A 22,763-nucleotide genomic window follows, 5' to 3' on the forward strand; every position below is an offset into this window, starting at 1 on the left:
CGCCCGCCTCCCGCGCCGACTACAAATCCCGTCAGGCCCCTCGATCTTCTCGCGGACTGCTCCGGACGCCCCAGGCTAGGAAAACTACAACTACCGACTGCCTTCGAGAGAACGCCCCCGCCTTCGAGGATTAGGCGGGCCCTTCCCAGAATACACAGTTCAGCACACGCCGCTCCTCCCTCTCCCTTTCCTTACTGAGTATCCCGGGAAGTGTAGTCTTTTCACTTTCTACTGTTCCTATTTCGGTATTTCCGGAGAGCCTCAGAGGATTACTGCCGTTTGTTGAAGCCAGTCTGTTACTTCGAATTGGCCTTTTCTGTTTCCAGAGTCTAGGACTAACTGTCCTCAGTTTATACACAAACACACAACTTGGCAGAAGTGTCAGTGCTGAATTTACTGCTTTTCAACACCACCTGTGATTCTCCCATACTTTTGTCTTACTCGTTCCAGTTATGAGCCTTTTCCTGGGGATCAAGACTCAAAAAGAGGAACCGAGAGGAGGCAAATTTTAGAAGAAACTAGCGAAAACTTTTCATGTATCACTGCCCTCTTCAGCTACGTGTGTACTTTCTAGTGGCAGGCAACAGTTTCTTTAAAAAATTGCTGGTAATGTACTTAGTTGGACGTGGGATTCAGAATTCCCTGATGAACAGAACTAATATGCGCATCTGACATGAGGGAAGGCAGAGTCAACCACGGAATCTGAAAGACCTGCCTAGTTCTTGCGGGATCTGGAGAAAATCGGTTTGCTCCTCTCTCTCTCATCTGAATTATAATTCCCACTTTTTCCCAGAAGATAGCTTTTCTTTAATCGTTAAGGACCCAGCTCCTTTTAAAGGCTTTGGTGGGGGTGGTGGGACAAGTCTAAATAAGGGTGGGGGTGTTTGGTGCATGCAGATTTCACGAGATGGATTTCTGACCACCTTACTACAAATGGCACAACTCACAGTAATGCAGTTGCACATAAACATTTAAAACACTTCCTTTGGAAATGTCCCTGATGGTGAGGGCCTCTACTTTTGAATGTTTTGAATGATGAACTTCTTAATGGCCTTGTCTTGGGTGCACACTGGGCATAGTTCCTGCAGCAAATAGGCCATACATGGCTGCAGCCCTTTTGGGAATGCAACTATTCTTTCTTTTTTTCATCATCTTGGAAGTGAGGACCAGAGACAGCATTTCTCTTTCGGTAGGCAGAGATAGCTTGATGCCTTCCCTAGGCAGGCTTGAGACTGTCATGGCAGGAAGGAAGGGCAAAAGGGGCAAATCTGATTGTGAGCCTCACCGTCCCCTAGCATCCTTCTGCCGGAAGTCAGGATATAGCAGGATGAAGATCTGGCCTCTCTCAAATTGTGGTCACATCCTGATTCCATTAAGTGACACAAAACGGGATTTCTAACCCTTTAGCCAGCATTCAAGGCTTCACTTCTACCTCTGCCAGAATTTTATCTTCCAAACATACTATAAATACTTGCCAATTTAGAGTAAATAATAATGATAATGATAAAATAATAATAATGGTTACCATTTATTGAGCACCTACTCTATTGTGTGCCAGGCACTGTGCTAGGCACTTTTCGTACAATATCTAATTTAAATCCTCACAACAACCCTGTGAGGTAGGTATTATTATCATCATTTTACATACAAGAGAACTGAGGCTCAGAGAGGTTAAATAACTCTCCTATCACGCAACCAAGAAGAAACAGAGCTTGAATTCAAACTCAGAACAATATGACTCCAAATCCGAGGCTCTGGTAAATTAGAGGCAAAGGGGAGAGAAAGGGCCAAATTCAAGAAAGATTGCTGGAGTGGAAAAGATGTGATATGCTGACTGGTAAGATTCAAAAAGGAATTTAAGCCTGTAAATGTTTCTAGCTGGTGTGCCTGTGTAGATTGTGATGGTCATCAGGACAGGAATTCAGGAGGAACACACTTGGTTGGGGACATGGGTTGAGTCCAAATGGACATGTCCATGGAGATAGTCAGTAGGTAATAAAAATACAGATCTAAAGATTGAGGGAATTTGGGGTTGGAGCTATATATTTGGGAATCACCAGCATATCAGCAGCAATTGAGGACATCGGGATTCATGACACCATTTTGGGAAAAAAATACAAAGGAAAGAGAAGTGAACCAAAGATGGAACAACAGAAGAACTGACACCGAAGGTATAGTATAGTGGAGGCATTCTCAAGAAAGCCAGACAAGTCAGAGTCAGAGGACAGGAGATAGCTCTGTAATGGTGGCTAGAAGAAGCCACAGCCTGGATTGGGAAGCAAACCCAAAGCTTCCAGAAGGCAAGCAAGATTGAGTCACATTTCCAATGCAGTGTTTGTTCACTAAAATTCCAGATGTATTTGTTATATGAAATAATGTCAAAATGCCCCTACTTTGGTTTGCCCCAAAACCTGGGCTAAGGACTTCATATTACTCTTGACATTCTGTCCCTAAAAATATGGGAGACTGGGCAAGTCAGGAGAATTTATAGTAGAGGTTAGAAGAGAAAGTTGCAATTTATTTAAAGTGGAGAATAAGGTAAAAAAAATAACTGGAACTCTGTCTGAAAGTTCTGGAAGCCCTATTGCCCAACTCCAACTGGCCTGTGGGTTTCTGTCCTTGTTCTGGAGTATCATGGTGGATGTGCAAACAGGAAAGCCTGTGTGTGTGTGTGGGGGGGGGGGGGGGGTAGGTGTGTGTGGTAAGAATGGCCTGTCAGTCACCTGGAGAGTTCTCTGCTGAGCCCAGCCTGAGACCCAGCTTATGGGCTTTATCCAGGTAGGAAGATGTTGGGAATATGTGGCTTGAGGGCAGTGAGGAAGGGGAGAGGGAAGTCAGGGGACCAGCCCCACTATTCTGGGAGAAGACTTGGAGAGGGTCCAGCCCTCTGGGCAGGGACCAGCCCTGAGGCTTAAGTGAACTTGCATAGGCACCAGTGTGTACTTGTGTATATGTGTGTGTGTGTGTGTGTGTGTGTGTGTGTGAGAGAGAGTGAGAGAGAGAGAGAGAGAGAGAGAGAGAGAGAGAGAGAGAGAGAGAGAGGGGAGGGGAGAGATATAGAGGGGAAGCATATTCTCTGGAAAAGAGAACAGGGTCCTCGTGCATGGGTGAGGCTGGGGCCAGTCCCAGAAGCCTAGCAATACTGAAGTGTGGGTGTGGGGGCTGGACATCCTTGGGAAGCCCCGAGGGCTCCTGAAGCAGGGTTCCTTGTCTCCTCGGAGGCTGCGCCTCCCCTTGCTTGGGGTTCACAGAAAGTCAAACAGCCCGAAATTCTTGGCTGCTCCATGCCCAGGGAAAATTGGGGGAGGAAAAAAAGAAAGAAAAGAAATGTTTCAGGCCGGGAGGTGAGATGAGCCTGCTGGTTAGTAGGGTTAGGGTCTGAAGGAACCAGCACACGAGTCAGGCACGGGAGCTACGGGTTCAGCAGAGATGCTCTCTGGAAACCACTAGCTGCTCAGCACCCGAAGGGCCCCTCTGGCTTCTGATTAGGAATGGGTACAGGCAGGGATAAACAGCATGAATGGCTACTGAAGGATAACTATAGCTCAGGTACAGATCTGAGGCAGCAGGCAGGGAAGAGTTAGGCAGGGCAGATGAAGTGACTTTTTTGGTGTCAGTACTGTGGGGTAAAATCAAGAGATTTGGACACATGCTTGAGAGGATGAACTTAATACCGGGATGATGAAGCCAAATGAATGAAGGGGGTAAAAGCAGGGGAAGGTGGTAAGCGGACCCCCCAGGACACCACTGGAGTCAGCTCCTAAAGTGTGTGAAGATGGGGCAGAGGGAAGTAAGCACCAGCAAGTGAGGACTCGGGGACATGAAGGATCCTGGGACTTCCCCCTAAGGTTAGTTAGCAGAGGGAACAAGCTGGGCCAGAGCCGGGTTAGGGGATGCAGAGCTGAACGGTAGATACACCCCGCCCTTGCTGCGCCCAGCGAGCAGTTAGCTAGCGCACCTGGATTTAGTTGCATTTATTTCCCTTTCAGGTACCAGACAAAGTAAAAAAGACGGACGGACTGACGGAGAGGGATGTGGTGGAGGGTGGGGGGTGGGATGGCAGTGGGGGAGAGGCCCTGCTCACATCACATCCACAAAGAACTCACTGGGGTTTCCCATGGCCATGCGGAAGGACTGTCTGCTGGCGGTCAGTTCTGGGGGCACAGAGGCCAGGTCGCGGCCCGGAGGGGCTCCTGGGGGCCCCATGGCTGTAGGCGGAGGGGGCATCATCAGCATTGGGGGGCCGTAGAGAGGGGGCACTCCAGGAGGGCCATAGCTCGGGTGCGTGTGGTGGCTGCGCAAGCTACTGGCCAGTGAATGGTGGCTGCGGTGGCTGTGCTCGCTGGCTGCGGGCGCCGAGCGTTCACTGGGTGCCCGCTCTCGTGGCCCCCGCAGGCTGCTGCGTGTTGTATGGTCCGACTCGCTGCCGCTGCCGCCAGACTTGGAGTCTCCGGCCTTTGGGTCCTTCTCCTTACGACGATCGCTGCCACTACGATTTGAGCCACTGCTCCGACTGCCTGTAGAAGACAAGCAGGGTCGGAGTCGGGGACACTTAGAGCTGACGCAGGCAGCCTGGGCTCACTTGTAGCTCCCTCCACGGTCCCTCCGCGGTAATTACCTTCACTATGCTGACTGCTGGCACTGCCCCCACCATAACTGTAGCCGAGCTCTGGGAAGCCTGGGTGGGGGTTGTAGGGGTGTGGAGGCGGTGGGTACTGGTAAGGGAAAGCCATAGGCCAAGGGGCAGCCCCAGGGTGCGGCAAAGGTGCCAGCGTATCTTGGTCAGAGGCACCGCTGGAACCGTCGTGGTCGTGGAGGGACAGGTTGGCCATGTCTGCGGAGGAAAGACTGGGTAAGCTGAGTCTGTTCCCTGGACTCCTTATTCAGGAGAGAGGGGTTGCGGAACTAGGTCTGGTGGTAGGCAACAGTGGTAGTTTCTGGTCAGAACGGGAGTAGGCATGGCACAGGCCAGAGAGCTCACCCCTTCTGCAGAACTCCTTGGCACTACCAGACACAGCCCTGGAGACCCTCCTTAGCAAGCCTGAGTCATCATTTCAGATTCTGGGTCAATCCCAATACCCAACTCCCAGGACCTGGGAAGCCCCTACCAAGCTTGTAGCATTCTCTCCTTTCTCCTTAGTGGGCTGGAAGAAGGGATAAGACTGCTATTCAGCCATTTTCTCTTTTGTTCACTTAGAGAGTCCTAGGTCAGGGGATGTGGAAGGCTGAAGTACTGAATGACCTATAAGTACTGCACACCTCCGCTTCATTAAGCATACTAGTCAGCACTCTATCTCCCTCAAAGACTGCCACAACTCCATGAAGTTTTCCAGGTGAGGAAAGTCAAGTCCACACAAGTTAAAAGAGCAGCCAGAGATCAACATGACTATAGGCAGAACAGAAGCTAAGAGTTGCTCACTTTCTCTTTACCTCTCCAGATGAGGCCATTAGTTAGAAGCAGGGAGCTGTTTGGGGAAATTGTGAAATTTTGCCCTTTTTCTCCTTTAGAAATCTATCTATCTATCTATAGATATAGATAGATAAAGATATAGATAGATGTATCTTCATTAGAAGCCCATCAAGGACTTTGCCTTGATCACATTTTCCTGGTACTGCTAGGGTAGCTGGATATAAGGTGGGAAGGGCCAGACAGAACAACATAGGTGCCTCTGGCCTGGCACCAACTCACTCTATTTATCATTACTTATTTCATGACACTGGCTTCCTGGGGAAATTTTATGCTCCTTAAGGGCAAAGCTGTCCTTGTCAATGCTAGAACTACCTTGAAGGGAGCATAAGGATCATCCCTTGCTCACACACCCTCCACAGGTCCTACAGCTTGGAGAGAACTAGGGCTAGAGGCCACCTGCCCCATATAATAAGACAGCTCTTCCTCTAAGCCCTAAGGTGAGTCAGCCCAGCCGTGCAAGGAAAAATCAGGAGAAGGGGATCTGAGGTATCTGTGGAGCCTGTCAGCCAAGCTATCAACCTGTCCAGTGGCCAGCAGCACCATGGGGCAGGGTTGAGGGAAGCAGTGGTCTTTCTTGCTCACTCCCAAAGAATGGGTGATGACTTTAGCCTGCATGCTATTGTTCTGGGATATGTAAATATATGCTCTTGGGGAAACCTAGGCCCCAGTTCTTCCCTTTAAGCCAGCCTTACTCTCAGCCAAGGAGACTTTGGTCAAGTGAAAAGGAAAAGGTTCTATCAGCATGACCCTGAACTGGGCCTTGAGTGGTCTGGGGCCATGGATCAAAGACCTGGGTGGGGCCAGGGAAGAAACAATGTTTTAAACAAAGGCCATATATGCCTTGGAAGCTTTAGGTGTCCCTAGAGGTTTAAGATCAGGGATGAGTTCTGCTAATGATGAAAATAGTAACATTTCAAAAGAGTCTAAGAAGCTCTTGATTGTAAGATGTACCCCAATTTCAGATATTGAAATATGAAAAAAAGAATGCATCTTAGAATCAATTAAATATATAAACACAGGCAACTTTTATAGAACATATGCTATGAGCCACGCACTACACTAAGAGCACTGTATACATTATCTTATTCTCGAAAAAGTTCTATGAGACAGGTTCTAATCTAATCTCCATCTTACAGATACATTAAGAGACTAGATCACTTACTCGTACCTCACACAATAAGGATGGAGCTAGGATTTGAACTCAGAACTGTCAAACTCCATAATCCTAAGCATCTATCACTACTTCATGGGTCCATGCTCAAACTGCTAAGGCCTAGGGATCCTACTCTCCTCCCATGGGCTGTGCTTTGCAGGATCAGCCATTCTAGTGCCTCAAACCTTACCTGAAGCATTTTAAGAGTTTGCTTTAGACACCAGTTGGCACTGCTGGGCACAGGTGGCTGCTGGGGGTGGGCCTCAGCTCTCAGCCCTGGGCAGTGCTATCCTGTTCTAAGAATACCCTATCCTAAGGGTTGTCCCCAGGCTAAAGAGAAGGGAGGTTCCCTGTAGATCTCTGCTGCTTCATAACCTCACTGCTTTTGTGCTCTCTCAGGATCAAGTCAAAACTCCTTGGTATGGCTTACAGAATTATCTGCCACCTGGTCCTGACAGCTTCTCCAGCTTCATCCTAGAGCACAGCCTGCCTTAAGGGATCTGAGGAGGATTTGAAGCCTCTGGTCAGTAACAGATCCTGCCCTGGTCAGTTGCAGGTCCTGCTTGGTTCAGAGACCAAGTGCAGGCACTCCGTTTAGCATCACTGAGAAAATGTTTCTGTAGTACTACACACCCAGAGCATCCCCAGGTAGTGAGAAGACACTGGATCTAAGGCTTAATCCTCTACCACTAGTTGTGAGACCTGGGACAGACTATTTCATACTGAGACATCTTAGTTTCCTCATCTGAGGACATGGATAGTGGATAGTAATCCTCCCTGCTTCTGGGGGAATTGTGAGGATCCAGTGAGAATGAGATGATACTTTTAGAAACTACCAGCACTGTGCCGGGCACAGAAAAGGCACTTAGAACATGCCAGGCCTGAGAAGAGATGTGGGGCAGGTGAAGAGGTTAGATTGGACTGTTTCCACCATAGAACTCTCAGGTCTTGAACCAGGTCCCCAGCTCTGCTGTGCCCCATCTATGTTCCCTGGGGTCTGCTACCATAACCTTGTGCACCTCCCCACTCCCAGCCAGGAGGCAGGGCAAGAAGGTCAGCAAAGCACGTACTGCCACAGAGGTCACCGAAGATGTAGTAGCACTGCTCAGAGAAGGTGATCTTGTTGACAGTGTGGCGGATGAAGCCGGCTTTCAGCAGGTTGCTGGCATACTTGCGGGCCTCCCGTCGGTCAGTGAAGCCTTCCACATTGTGGTACAGCCAGTCTACCACATCTGAGCCTGAGGATAAGGCTGCCAGTTGACTGGGAGGCCCACCTGATTTGGATTCATCTGGCCTCATAGAAGTTATGAGGCTGGTGCTGGTTCCAGCTCACATGAATGGCCCGAGGGAGTTACTGAGTCCCCCCACCCCTGACCTGCTCTGTCCCATCATTCCGCCCCTATCCTTCATCCCACCATGGGGCTCTCTCACCGATGAAAGCATTAGGAATGGTAATCTTGAGCCACATGCGATCTCGGACCTCCAACCCCGATTCAGGGGAGGCCATGGCTTTTACGATGGCAGCCATGTCACTGTGGATGGACAGATGGAAGTCATCTAGGCCTGGGGGTGGGAAGCAGAATGGTGAGGCAGAAAGGGGTTTTGGAGTTAGATAAATAAGAGTTAATATTCCACAATAATTATGGACCAATGCTGGACAAATTACTGATTTTTTGGACACTCAGTTTTCTCTTCTATAAAATTGGGAATTTTAGCTATTTACAAGGATATCTGAAGAAAGAGTTCAGTAACATAAAAGAAGGTACTTAGTACAATGCATTCATGTATGTTATAATAATAAAAATGGCAGCCATTTATTGAGTGCTTACTTTATGCCACACACCGATGGCATAAAGTTATCACTTATAGTTTCTTATTAAACCCATAGGAACCTTGTAAAGTATATATTAATAGTACCATTTTACAAGAGGAAACTGAGACTCCCTGGGTGCTCAATGTGGGTTCTGAAGCAAACAATGTTTAGTGAAGAATGAGTGCCTGCTGGCAGAAATTACAGTGTGAGATAACTGGAATGAGCAGAGTCCCCTCTCTGGTCCTCCCTGATGCTTTAGTGCCCCTCATCAGTCTTCCCACCTGGCCCTGTCTGCATAGTCCAGGAGACAAGGTTAGACACTCACGCTCTGTGTCAGGGATGGAGCTGGTGATGGAAGAACTGGTGGAGGTGATGGTGCTCAGGGAAGGGCTCATGCCATAAGCAGGGAAGGTGCCTGTCATGGCTGCAGTGTGGGAGACCCAGGCCGCAGGGTCAATGGGCCGGATGGGCTCACCTGCAGGGAGGATGAGGCATCACAGGCTGCTCACCCTGCCCACTGCTGGGCCCAACAAGTAGGTGTGGGGGTTCAGGGAAACACAGCAGAAATGTGGGAAAGGGCTCAAAGATGTTAAATACTGGCTTCAGGGATGAGTCCCCCCCCCCCCCACACACACACCATCTACTTACTCCTGGGCAATGTGAAGCAACCACGCGGACTTGGGTCCCAGCACTTGGCTACAGTCAGGGTAATGGGCCTGAAAACAAAGATGTCCTATTGAGGGTAGAATGTGAGGAGGCCAGACCAAGCCTCTTGAGGACAGCCAGAAATGTATACTCCATCCTCCCCAGTGCTCTATTCCATCCATACCCTGGTTTGTGCACAATCTCCCGTAGTACCCGAACTGCATCATCATTACTCATGTTCTCAAAGTTGATCTCATTTACCTGAGAAAGAGAACCAGGAGTTGGATAACAGACTGTACAGGGGAGAGGGGGCAGGAGATCTTTTTCCAGAGGGCAGGGACTCCTCCCCACCCTCTATCCACACTACAACCCAGGGTGGGCAATGATACCTGTAACAGCATATCTCCTGGTTCGATACGTCCATCAGCAGCCACAGCCCCACCCTTCATGATAGAGCCAATGTAGATGCCTCCATCACCACGCTCGTTGCTTTGGCCCACAATGGAGATGCCCAAGAAGTTATACTTTTCTACAGGGAATAATTTAACAGCTTAAGAGGGGCAAGAGTCCTTTCTTAGAACAGGATGGAAAGGGACAAAAACTAATATGTACTGAATCCAAATCAAGCACTGTGTATAGTGCACTTACCCATGCTTTCATTGAATCCCTACTGGCTATGGGGCAGTGACTCTGCATCATTTTACAGATCAGTCAATTGAAATTAAGTGAATTTAAGTGATTTTTCTAAGCCAATAACTGGCAGAATTCAAACTCAGATTTCTAAGTTCTCAAATTGGGTTTTTTCACTACGTCCAGCTGTCTCCTATATATAAAGTCCCTAGCAACCAGATGTAGTGGTGCACACCTGTAATCCCCAGCTACTTGGAAGGCTGAGGCAGGAGAATCCCAAGTGTAAGGTCAGCCTCAGCAACTCAGTGAGATGTGGGGATACAGCTAGGTGGTGGAGCACTTGCCTAGTATACATCGGGCCTGGGTTCAAACCTCAATACCAAGACAAAAAAAAAAAAAAAGAGTACCTAGGGCAGAAATCAGAGAGCAAGGATACAATGGCTAAAGATGGCAAGGGGCAGGGTACTTAGAAGCCTCTAAGAAGACTTTTGGTGCCATTTCTGCTTCTACAGCTCTCTCTGCTTTTATCTGTCATAGCTTTGACCATGAGGTACTAAAGTGATCAGAGTAAGTTTTAGCTAATGTTTATGCAAGAGAACTGCTTGAGAGTAAAGGTCAAATCTTGTGTCTCCTAGAAGCCCTCATGCCTGCCCAGTATCTGGCATATAGTAGGTGCTCAAGAGAACTGTTTCCCCAGACTCACCCATGTTGAGAGTAACTGTGATGATGTTGAGAGACATGGTGGAGTCTGTGATGCTGCTGAAGGATGAGGACTGGAAGAGACAAAGGCCCTGAGCTGCAGGTGGGGTGGCAGGAACTCGCTGTTCCTACCTGGTTTCTCCTCAGCACTGCTCCCCTCACCCTCTATGGTTCTAGACGCTGAACCAAGGGAAGGGTTCTGAGGAAGAACAAGCTGAGCCTGCCTGGAAAGGGCTCACAATCTGCCCCCACCCATCCTGAGCATCCCAGGCCCCATACCCGCTCAATCCGTGAGACCTTCTGCTTTCGCCGTCGCCGCTTGTGTCTTCTCATCAGGCGTGAGGCACTGCTCTGTTCTGTGGAGCTGCTGAACCTGTGGGGCCCACAGTCGTTCCCCACCAGGCTGGCCCAGCCCTGCCCTATGAGAGGCACTGCAGGGCCCAGGTCCCCAACACAAAGTCCACATCCCTCCCAGGAGCCAGCATCCTCAGAGTTCAGGGCTCCTTGGGGTCACCTGCCCCACAGTACCCATGAAACTAAAGCCCCACCTGCTGGTAGAATCCTCCTCATCTGAATCAAAGAAGCTTGTGGTCTCCAGCTCACTGCTCATAAGTGTGGATGAGCTATCATAACCACCAGGCTCCCGTCGCCGCTCCCCCTTTGCAGTTCCATTTAGCCGGGTTGCTGCAGGGGACGGAGGGCTGGGTTCATACAATGCTCGGTTCAGGGGAAGGGAGGAGAGAGGCACAGGCCAGGAGCTTCATTGGGGCCAGGCATATCCAGAGCTCAGGACATAGGGCAGAAAGGTGGGACTGGGAAGATGTGGGGAAGGCATTCCTGTTCAGGGAAGACACACCATGCTCAGGGCCATCCCTCCGGCGTGGCCGTTCCCGCTGGGCAGACACCAAGGAATCTGTCTCTGTGTCATTGTCCAGGTTCTCTTGGCTGCCCCCACCAGCATGAGGGCTGCAGGGAAGAGAGGACTTGGTGGGGGAGGGGGCAGGCTGGGGGTTCCCTCCCCCAGCCCTGGGCTGAGCTGATGCGGCCCTCTCCCAAGGGCCCTCCCCACCCTCAAGCAATACTCACTGGAAGGATGGGGGTCGGGAGTCCCCAATGCCTCCTGTGCGCTCCATAGGTGGTGGCAGCTCTGATGGGTTATCAGCACAGAAGGGGGCTGGCTCTGGATGTGAGCCCTCAGCTGATACCAGCTGATAAGGAGAAAATAAGTGAGATCTATGTCACAGGGGGCACCAGGGAGATCGGGGGGGGGGGTTGGCTTCTGGCAGGGTATGAAGGCCTTGGAAGAAGGAAGCAGGTAGAAGAAACTGGACTGTGCAAGGGCAGCTGAGGTGAGGTGTGGCCCCGTACCCAGGTTGAGGGGGACCTTGGAGGCATGGGTTGCTCAAGTGGAGTGGGAGATGGAGAACAAGGGTCAGTGGTCCCAGGCAGAGGTCACCAGGTAACAGCAGGTATCTCAATGGGCACAGGAGACATTTTTATCTCCACATGTGTTTTTGGTTTCTTCCTTTTACCCTTTCCCACGGCTCCCACTTGTCATTAAAAAGTGAAGAAGTTGGGGTGAGAAATAGTTCAGTTAAAAAACTAAAGGAAAATTCAGATACTGAAGCATAAAACCACCATCTATAATCCCAGGATGCCTTCCCTCCCTCGAACCAGTACAGGCATGCAGGTGGATGGAGACTGAAGGCTCCTTACCCAGGATACCACTCGGCCATTGAAGCAGGGTAGCTTAGCATTGTCATCCGAGATCTCCTCCTTCACAACTCTGTAGGGAAAGGGGGATGTCAGAGAGAACTTTCTGGTATGTAAATGGAGGGTCCTCATAATCCCAGCTGTATTCCATCCTAAACCGTGATTTAAGTCACCAGCACAATACTGTTCAAATGGGAGCAAGGGGGGTGACCTAGGGACATCTCTTTAGCATCACCAAGAAGACACCAGCCCTGCTTGGACCAGCTATCTTCCTGGGACATCCTTTAAATCATCAGATGATTGCTGATTACAACAGATATACCACTGTCCCCATGCCATTCCCTGTAACCTCCAAAGTGCTTTACCCAGCCCCACGTAGCTTTCCTAGGCTGGACTTTTTCTTTTTCTCAGAGTTCCAAATTGGGAAAAAGGACACAAGTATTACTGATCTTCCCTTTGCAACCTAGAATCCTGACATTGTTCTGGGAGGTATGGACCAGGAAATTAAGGAAGAAGGGGAGAAGACATTTACTGAACATCTTCCATGTGCCATTAAGATAACTGATGGTGACAATTATTCTCATTTATTGAGCAAGCATCATAGGCTGAGCATTTTGCTGGGTGCTTTACTTGTATTGTTTCATTTAATACTCATACAATGCTGGGGACAGATGGGGAAACTAGGCTCAATAGGTTCAGTAATTCACCTATAATTCACACTAATAGTAAGCTAAGAGCTGGCATTTGAATTCTGGTCAGCCTGACTCTAAAGTCTGATTCTTACTTATTATGCCATCTTCTGTCCCTATATTTAGAATATGTAATCTTCACATCAGTCTTATACGTAGACAATATAATACATATTTCATGAATAAGGAAACTAACAGAAATTCAGTAACTTATCCAGGGTCATGAAGTTCATGGAAGTCAGAGCTGAATGCAATCCCAGGCTCATCTGATGCTGAACTCACACCCTTTCAACTGTATGTCACATTCTTTCCTATGCAATGACAAAGGTAACATGGGTTTATGAGGAGGGTAGGTGGTGAGGGGACAGTGATGTGGGGCATGCAGGGTATGGGAGGTGGTCATGGTATGTAGTTTGGCTTGGGGAATGTGGTGAGGTAAGAAGTCAAACACTGGCTAGGTTTAGGGCAAGAAAGAGAATGGAAAAGTTTGAGTGCTGTCAAACACATGGCACATGCCTAGGATCTTGAGCAGAGAAGGAAGACAGCAAGGAGGAGGCTGGGAAGACCACTCTTCCCTCATTCATAGAGCAGCTTCTGCCCAGAGTCAGGAACGTGCTTGGCTCCTTGTGATGCTCACATTCTTGGACTCAAAGCCAAGTTCGCAGGCCAAGCCTGCCCTCTTCCCTCCCAACCAGCTCTGGCTCCCCATCATTTTCCCCACAGCGACCCTAAGAAAACAGCCCAAATCATCTTGCTCAGGATCATGATGGCAGAAAGCCTAGAGAAAAACAGGCTGGAAAGAAGTGACAGAGAGGTAACTTATACCCAACAGCCAATCTGGTCACAGGATAACCCAAGCAGACCCACATGACAGCCAAAGCTCAAAGGGAAAGGGGGTGCATGTGCCACATGGCACGGACTCTGTGTCCTACTTTGGAGAGGGTCTCCCTTTGTGGGAAACTGCTGCTGAGTCTCTGGGACCTCCCCTAGCAGGCCCCACCACACTGCTCCACACTACAGATGTTTCCTCTCTTTCTGGGGGTCACCGACAGGTCGCCAAGTCTCTGCTGACTCACAATGATCAGCTGATCCTCAGCAGCCTTGGGGGACCTCAGAAGCTTGTATCTTCCACCACAGAGCTGAATGGCGCAGGGTTCCACATACCACACCCCCACCGTCTTTCTTTCTTTAACACCCGCCTCCCATCCCCCCATGGAGTCAGACAAATATACATTCAGATTCCCTCCCATTATTAGCCCTCCCATCCTAGAGTAGTCTCTTAACTTTTCCAAGGCTTTGTCTTACCTGGTAAGTGGGATTCTTAAATGCCTGGCATGGTCAGGCATATAATAAAACTAGTTACTAATTCAACCAACTTTTGGTGGGATCCACACCCTCTTTCTAACTTTGTGTAAGTTTCTAAAGGCAGGGACCAAACAAATCTGCTAATCATTCATCCTATTAAAAAGCTTTTGCTGAGCCAGATACAGTGGCACTTGCCTATAATCCCAGCTACTCAGAAGGCTGAGGCAGGAGAATTCCAAGTGCAGGCCCAGACTTGGCAACTTAGCAAGTCCCTGTCTCAGAATAAAAAATTAAAAAGGGATGGTGATGTAGCTCAGTGGTAGAGCACCCCTGGGTTACATGCCTAGTACCACATGGACACACAAGCTTTGTCAAGAGCCCAGTGGGCTTTAGGTCCCATGCAACAAGGACGTCATGAAGCATCAGGCCTGGAGCCTGCCTTATACTCTGAGAAGGTACAGTCCAGTGGGTAGTTATGTAAGCATACTGCAAGAGGGGAGGAGAAGTTAGAGCCATAAAGCAACAGGTGTGTTCATTTGCTAGAGAGACATCTGCTGAGTGTCAGGGCCAGGCTAGGAACTGTGTAGGGATATAAGGATGAGGGATTTGAACCTAGAGGAGACGGGAAGAGTGCCCCAGGTAGAAGGCCCTGAGGCAGGGCAGTGTGTGATACGAAGAGGAAGCAACACAGTTTCCTAACTTGCTATGTTGCCCCTTTCCACAGCTCAAGGTCAGACTAGCAGCAGGGTACCCCATTCATCTACCATCTCCTTAGTGCTGAAAATGTTTATCCTTCCTCCATTACTCTACTTAAGAGGGCTGGGCCTGCCCTGGGTTTGACAAACACTCACATCCCAACCTCAGAGGGTAAGCCTGGAGGGGAGACACTGTTGGTGGGGCAGCAGTCTTTCTCTTCTTTCCCTCTTGTCAGCAGGGGTCCCTAGTATGGGCTTAATAAGGTAGCCCTATCACCTCCCCAACTGTCCAAGCTTACCATCTCCCAGAGAAGGATCATCTGTAAAATGGTGATAACAATCACACCTACAACTTTGTGACTAAGGTTTTAGACTATGGAGCCAGATTACTGATGTCAGCCAAGCTGTGTGACCTTGGGCAAGTTACTTAAGCTTTCTGTGCTCTAATTTCCTCACTTGTAAAGTGGGGTTTGTACCATTTATTTCATAGGGCTATCATGAAGATTCTGTGAGTAAAGATTTGCAAAGCATTTAGATCAGTCTGGCACACTGTAAGCACCATAAAAAGAATTTGTAAAATAAACAAACTGTATATACACTTGCCTAGTTTTCTGTAACCAGATAGCTCTACCAGGTCTCCTACTCATTTAATCTGCTGGGACTAAAACCATTTAGTCCATCAATGTCCTCTATTTTTCTACCACTGAGCTAAATATCTGGATCTTTTTCTCTTTTTCTTTTGAGATGGGGTCTTGCTAACTCAGACTGGCCTCAAACTTGAGATCATCCTGCCTCAGCCTCCCCACTTGCTGGGATTAGAGGCATGCACCACAATGCTCAGTCTCTCCACTTCATTTTTAGCACTATTCCCAACCCTGTTAGTACAGTCAACTCTAATATCTTGCAAGGGGTGCTTCAAATACCATTGATGTAAGCAAGATAGTTTCAGGTGGTACATGATAAACATTGCTTAGTTCAATGTTTATTTGTAACAAATTTTGGAAAGAGATATAAATAGAAAATAAGAACTGTGGTTGATTTTGTATTATTAGTTGGGTCAAGCTTAGGGAAAAAAATGAGATGATTAACAGTAAATTTAAGGAAAAATATTAAACTAACTGTGAGAGGATATAATGAGTGCCCTCTAGTAACTGTAGCTAGGCCCAATTTAACAGCAGACTTGGGAGAGTGGAAGGCAGCCCAGAAAGGTCTGCTTAGGAGGCAGGGGCAAGGTGGGGGCTGGAGCTACAGACCTGTTTCAGTTTTCCTCAAGGGACTGGCCCATACAGGACTCTGGATGACTTTCCCCCATCCCATACTCTAAAGCAGTATCAGTCCTTTATAACCCTATATTATTTTCCCTGCCAAACTGAGGCACCCACCTCCTTCTCCCCAAAGCTTCCAGACTGATTCTCTTTACAATCTTCCAATCAGGCATGTCTGTCCCAGACTGAAGCCAGACAATCATCACTACACTAGGAGTCCCCACTCTGGGGTTGGAAGAACAACAGGATCAAGAATAGAAAGAACCTACACAGTATACTCCCCATTGTACAAAGCACTTTCACACACACACGATTTCATGGGCTCATTCAATTCTGAGTTCCAGGACAGAAGGTGACAACAAACATGCCAGGCAGCAGATAGAAGGTGCTTTGCTTCCTGGGGCTAGGAGGGCCTGGGTCTTAGGAGAGAAGCCAGATTGAGGAACACTGGGGGAGAAGAATATCTCTCCTTACTCGGCTCTGGGGCCTCTGCTGCAAAGAGCAATGCAGGCCTCAGGCTAGGGCTGGAGAGGCAGCCTTCAGGCCTGGAGGACCAAGGAGGCCTTCCCAGCAGCCTCCAGGCCTAGCGCCCAGTTAGTGTGGGGGCCTCCCCCTCCCCCAGTCCCCTGAGAGTGGAGGGGGGGATCGGCCAGGCTCCCCCTCCCAGGCCAGCTGCTACAGAACCTTCCGGCTGCAACATTCCAACCCCTCTTAAAGGGGCAGTCGCTGCTTCCAAACTGCCTGTCCAAAGCCCTGTAACTGGGCAGAGGGGAAGACCCCCACCAGCGAGGGGAACATGGAGAATGCCAAGAGGCTCTTCTTGGCCCTCCCACCCAGACTCTAAGGCCCTTTCCAATGTCTCCCCCTGAGTCACCATCTGGAGGAAAAATTGAGAGGTGAGATCAGCACCTGGATTAGTGAGGACTCCCTCTGGGGGGTGGGGGGCGTCAGGCACTGTGCTCAGCCCACATCATCCCCATCAGTCCCCACAAGCAAGGGGGGACAGCTAAGTACATATGAGGTCTGCAGGCTCTATCTTCCAGCCAGGTGGAGTACCCCCAGCTCCCCTTCCCCCAGTTCAAAGTCCCACAGCATGGCTCTTAGATGCAGGATACTCCAAATATGGCTGAATTGTGGAGCTGAAAAAACTGGGAAGGCAGGCCGGGGCCAAACATCCCAAGTCTATGGTAAAAAGGAGGCTCCCTGGAAGGCGGAGGGTTGGAGACTTCAGCTTTGGAATGGGGGGGGGGGGGGGGGGGGGTGTGTCTGTCTATGTGGGCCACTGGTCTCTAGGGAGGCGAGGGGCCTGACTGGCAGGAACTGGGAGTCCCTTCAAGGACTGGAACTCCAACCCCCCCCAAAGCAAAAGGGAGCTCAGATGGGTCGAGTAGCCCCCTTGCAGCGAGTGGGGATAGAAGTCAATATAGCCAGGGAGTCCAAAGTGGTCGCGTCGGCCCCTGGAAGCCGAGCGCCAGGGCTCCCCGGAGGCCGGGCAAGGGACCGTGCTCACCCGAAATCGTCGTCCATAGACTTGAAGAAGAACTTGTAGCTGGGTCGCTGCAGAACGCCCTTAAAGTCTGCCAAGGTGACGCGTTCGGCGGGCAGGGGCAGCTTCACCAGGTACGGCGTCTCCTGCCCGTCCAGGTGGTAGATGATCTTGGTCTCGCCCATGGCTCCGGCCTCGGGCCGGGCGGCCCGCGCGCGGCCTGCTGGGGCGGCCGGGCCGGGCCTCTCGGCGGCGGCGGCGCTCTGCGCGGCCCAGCGGCTCAGCCCCGCTCGGCGGCCGGCCGCGGCGCCAGCTCCCTTGTTCTCCGGCCGCTCCCGGGTCCCAGCGCCGCCTGCCGCCGCTGCTTCCGCTCCCCACTCTCCCGGCTCGGCTGGCCACAGCGATTCTTCCGGTGGCCGCGGCCCTCCCGGCTCTGGGCTGCGGCCCGGCCCGCTCCCCTCCCCCGGCCCGGGCGCGGCCCCGCCCCGGCGCGGCCCCGCCTCCGGCCGCCGCGGAGCCGCGCTGGCCTAGCCGCTGATCTCCGGGCCTGGGCCGGGCCAGTCCACTCTCCGCCCACCCTCCGGGCGGCGGTGATCGCTTCTGACGCTCGGGTCCCAGGCCCTCAGAGATGGAAGGGAAGGTCTTGGCCGGATGACCCTGTTCCCGGACCCTTCAAGGTCCTCATTCTAGACCCCAGGGAGATTTGTGGCTCCTCTGCCGCCCTTGAGGGGTGGAATGCAGGGATCGCTTTGGTCCCCAGAGATGGTCTGGAGGAGGAGGGTGAATCTTAAGATCTGACTGTGGATATCTGGAGGAGAGTGGCCTCAACAAGGAAGGCCCTTTAGGATCTGCTGGGAAGCACAGCTGCTGTCATTAAGGTTACTTAACTGAGCTCCTTGAGGACAGGGCAGGATCAAATTCTGGTTTATCCTTCTAACCTCAATGCCTAGGTGCAAAGTGGTTTAATAAATGGATTGAGTGAAGAATGAGCGGATACATGCATGATTGGGACATAAGTCTCAAGATAGAACTAGTTATAATCGGTTCCTAACAGATGCTCTCATCCCTTAGCTTTTAATTCATTAAATAAATATTGAGTGCCTATTACACTGCAAAACATGCTGCATGTGAAGGCGGTAGCAAGAAAGCCAAGTCTGCCCTCAGGACCTTCACTCCACTGGAAGCACATAGGCTTGTTAAATAACTTCTTACCGATGCTATGAAGAAGGTAAAACGAAGTGATTGGATAGTGACCGGAGAAAGAGGATTCTGGGTGAACAGAAGACCTCTTCCATTTGAGCTAATAATTAGAAAGCAGCTGTGAGATTGGGGGGAAGAGTGTTCCAGGCAGAGGACACAGTTAAGTGTAAAGGCTCAAAAAAGGAATAAGCTTTCCACATGTGAGGAACAGTGTGGCATTGTGATTGAAGGAACAATTGTACCAGGCCAGAAAGGTAGACAAGGGTCAGATCACATAGGGAATTTTACAGTAACTGGTGTGGGCTCCACCCACTCCTTTCTGTACATAGTGGCCAAATTAGCTTAAAGTACCTCTTTCAGACAACTTTTCTGCTCAGAAACCTCTTTAACTTTCCCCAGATGCATTTCATATGTCCTCAGCAGGATATTCAAGGTCCTTCATAATTTAAGTTCCACCTACCTTTTAGTAGTCTTTTGTATTATATCCTGGCCAAACTTTTTTTTTTTAATTTTTTTAAATTGTCAATGGACCTTGATTTTATTTATTTATATGTGGTGCTGAGAATCAAACCCAGTGCTTCACACATGCTAGGCAAGTGCTTTTCCACTGAGCCACAACCCCAAGCCCCCTGGCCAAACTTCTGACTCTAGGCAAATGAATCTTCTTGCTAGCTGCTGTACACACCTGAACAGACTCTTAATTTCTTTCCCTTTACTTTTATTAAATATTAATTTTTTAATCAAAGTAACATGTATACATAACCAAATAGTATTCTTTTAACAAAGCAGTTTTCTCTTTAATTTTCTTCCTCACCCTATATATTTTTTTAACTCAGACTGCTATCTCTTCTTGATTTATGCATTCTAGGCAATACCTATTAATTTCCAGTTTTGATTGATGATGATTTCTCATTCACCTCCTTTTACCCTCTTAAAATGCTGAAATCACACTTTCTGGTTCAATAGATTTAGTACTTGGTATTGAATGACAATTCAATACCAAGTGACTATGAGTACACTGCTAACCTATGCATGTCACATGACTTTGTTTCCTTTGACTTTTTGTTTTTCCTGGTATTAATCATTGCTTTGCCTTTTCATTTGCTTTTTTTTCCCTAAATGACTTTGCTTTTTATATATTGTAACAATCACTAATTTTTCCCACATAATCTGTTTCTCAATACACATTTTGTTTGCTCAGTCACACTATTAGGCTTCATCAGTTCCATCCTTGCACCCCCAAGCCTTTCTTTTCTTTGCTCTGGCCTGTACTATTGGCTGTCTCCACCTGTACACAGCTGCCAAACCTGGATTTGCATTCTCACGATTCTCTTTACCTCTCGTGTTGGACTCCTGTTTCCTGGATGCTTTACTCCTTCATTTCAATAAAGCTTCCTTTGAATGGAAGCATGGGGAATAGAAAATTTTTTTTTTAAAATTTCTTTTTGAGGTATTGATTGACCTTTATTTTATTTGTTCATTTATATGTGGTGCTGAGAATCGAACCCAGGGCCTCACACATGCTAGACAAGTGCTCTACCACTGAGCCACAACCCCAGCCCCTAGAAAACTTCTTTGAGAACTTACATATCTAAAATGATTAAGTTGAAAATAATCTTCCTTCAGAATTTTGAAGGCAACTCTATTTTGACCTATTGTATTCGCATTGTCTTTTAGTTTCAGTACTGCTATTTTCCTCAGGCCTTTTAATTCATTTTATTGTCTCTGGAAACCTTTAGGAAGTCCCTTTATCCCTGGGGTTCTGAAATTTCATTGTGATATGCTTTGGTGAAGATTTTGTTTTGATTTGGGGTCTTGATAGCTTGTCCATGTGGGCCTTGAATTCCTCGGCTCAGGTGTTACTCATGATTCAGCCTCCTGAATAGCTGGGACTGCAGGTCATCACTGTGCCTAATGTGGTAAAGATCTTTTCTCATTCACTGTTGGGTACTTGGTGGACTCTATCGAGGAATTCAACAATAATTTCTTGAATATATAACATTATCACTATCATTTTTCCTATTCTTTCTGTATTGCCTGTTAGATGTTGGACCTGGATTGATCATTTTCTTAACCTTTTCTTCTTTATTACCATTTCATTTTTAAATGATTCCATCTTTTTTGCAAAATTTTCTTAACATTATTTACAACCCTTCCAAACATTAATCATCTAATGTATTGGATTTTACTTATCCAATATATTATTATGTTCTTAAACATCATTTTTATTGGATAAGTAAAATATTCACAATTTGAAATCTAAACATACCTAAGGATGGAAATACAATGAAATATTTCCCTCCAATTTGGTTCTCTAGTCCTCCCATTCTTAATAATTTATTTTTACTTTCTAAGAACTGATATTCTCCAGTTCTTCCTTTTTACAGTACTTCCTTTGTAAATACAGTATCTTCCTTGAGTTTTTGTAATTGTGTAATTGTAGTTTTTCCCTCTCTGAAGTTTCAAAAGTATCCAATTTTGCCATTGTTTTCTTGGTTTCAGCTTTCTATTTGCTTTTTTTTTGGTCTCTTTCATTTGGGAAGCTTCTTTAAATATTTGATGGACCCTGGCTTCTAGTCACATTTAAGAGTGAGATAACAAAAACCTGACTGGAAGCTCTACATACATGACCTATTAACTGATGGGTTTCAATGTAGGGTTTTGATAAAGTGGGGGGAGGGATTTTTTCTGTTAAGGAAACAACAAAAAATTCAGTATGGATAGTTTTTTCCTCTTCATGATTTACCTAATAACTCACCCCATCCCCACTTTGCCTATTACTGAGATCAGAGGCTCTAATAGTTCTCCCCTATGTCTTGAAATTTCACAGGACTCTTCATTCATTATACTGGGCACTCAGGGGCCCTGTTCACCTGGAAATTCATGATCTTCTTAGGTATTTCTCTGATTTCCTTCCCACCATTTCTCCAGAAGCTGAATATCCCATTTCTTGCAGAGAAGCAAAGGTAATCACCTGGCTGAATCCGATGAAGTGGGGATAGGGTTAAATTTTTCTTATACTGATCTTTGTGTAATCCCCCTTCACACTTCCAACTCTCAACCCCAATCCTTACTTTCCTCTGAGAGTGTGAAGGGTACACTGGCTTGCTTCTTAATAACCATTCTAGCAGGTAGAATCAAACCCATTGTGTTCCACTAAATTGCCTTTCACTCTTTCACTTTCCAAAATGTTTTTCATTTCATTGTTACCTTCTGTTTTTCGTATCATTGAATCAAGTACCTTGCTTTTTTGGGAGGGAGGGGGTACTGGGGACTGAACTCAGGGGCATTTAACAACGGAGCCATATCCTCAGCCCTTTTTTATATTTTATTTAGAGACAGGGTCTCACTGAGTTGCTTAGTGCCTTGCTAAATTGCTGAGGCTGGCTTTGAACTCGAAATCCTCCTGCCTCAGCCTCTGGATTAGAGAGGCTGGGATTATAGGTGTGCACCACTGTGCCTGGCTCAAATGCCTTTTTAAAAGAATTTTCTTTTCTTCAGTATTGCAGTTGAACCCAGAACTTTTACCACTAAGTTACATCCCCAGCTCTTTATAGTGTTTTAGACAGCCTTACTAAGTTTGCCTAAGCTGGCCTTGAACTTGTGATCCTCCTGTTTCAGCCTCCTGAGCAGCTGGGATTACAGGCATGTGTCATTGTGCCTGGAAAAAGAATTCCTTTACTAGCATTTGAATGGGATTTTTTGAGGAAGCAAAAGTGGTCATGTGTTTTCCATATTTAACTGGAAATCCTTTGCTTTGAATGTGTCCTTCTAACCTTTTCTATTTGTTAGGCCAATCTCAGCATCACAATTTGGTAATCTCCCCTAAATATCCCAATTAGAAGGCATCTCTCTTTCCCAAAAAGATCTATAAGTCACTTCTGATTTCCACCATCAATCTGGTACAGATCAGAGATACCTTATGGTTACCTGTATTTAACTGTCTTATTAGATCCAGGTCATAACCTTCATATGCTCTCTAGGTACTAGATCCTGAACC

At 48.0% G+C, this 22,763-nt stretch overlaps 1 protein-coding gene across 1 annotated transcript; it reads right to left on the reverse strand.

Moving 5' to 3' along the window:
• Positions 1-1,509: 1,509 nt before the first annotated feature.
• Positions 1,510-18,025, reverse strand: DVL3 (dishevelled segment polarity protein 3). Its single transcript, XM_079101528.1, has 16 exons — positions 17,588-18,025; positions 12,127-12,196; positions 11,497-11,618; positions 11,267-11,376; positions 10,959-11,094; positions 10,690-10,783; positions 10,415-10,484; positions 9,471-9,610; positions 9,266-9,342; positions 9,085-9,152; positions 8,762-8,911; positions 8,055-8,186; positions 7,694-7,861; positions 4,619-4,834; positions 4,107-4,517; positions 1,510-3,277 (listed from the first exon to the last, which is right to left on the reverse strand). Exons 1-16 carry the CDS (start codon positions 17,746-17,748, stop codon positions 3,246-3,248), a joined length of 2,157 nt encoding a protein of 718 aa, XP_078957654.1. The 5' UTR covers positions 17,749-18,025; the 3' UTR covers positions 1,510-3,245.
• Between the last annotated feature and the right edge of the window lie 4,738 nt (positions 18,026-22,763).

This window comes from Sciurus vulgaris (assembly GCF_902686455.1).
Source record: "Sciurus vulgaris genome assembly, chromosome: 10".
NCBI classification, from domain to species: Eukaryota; Metazoa; Chordata; class Mammalia; order Rodentia; family Sciuridae; genus Sciurus; species Sciurus vulgaris.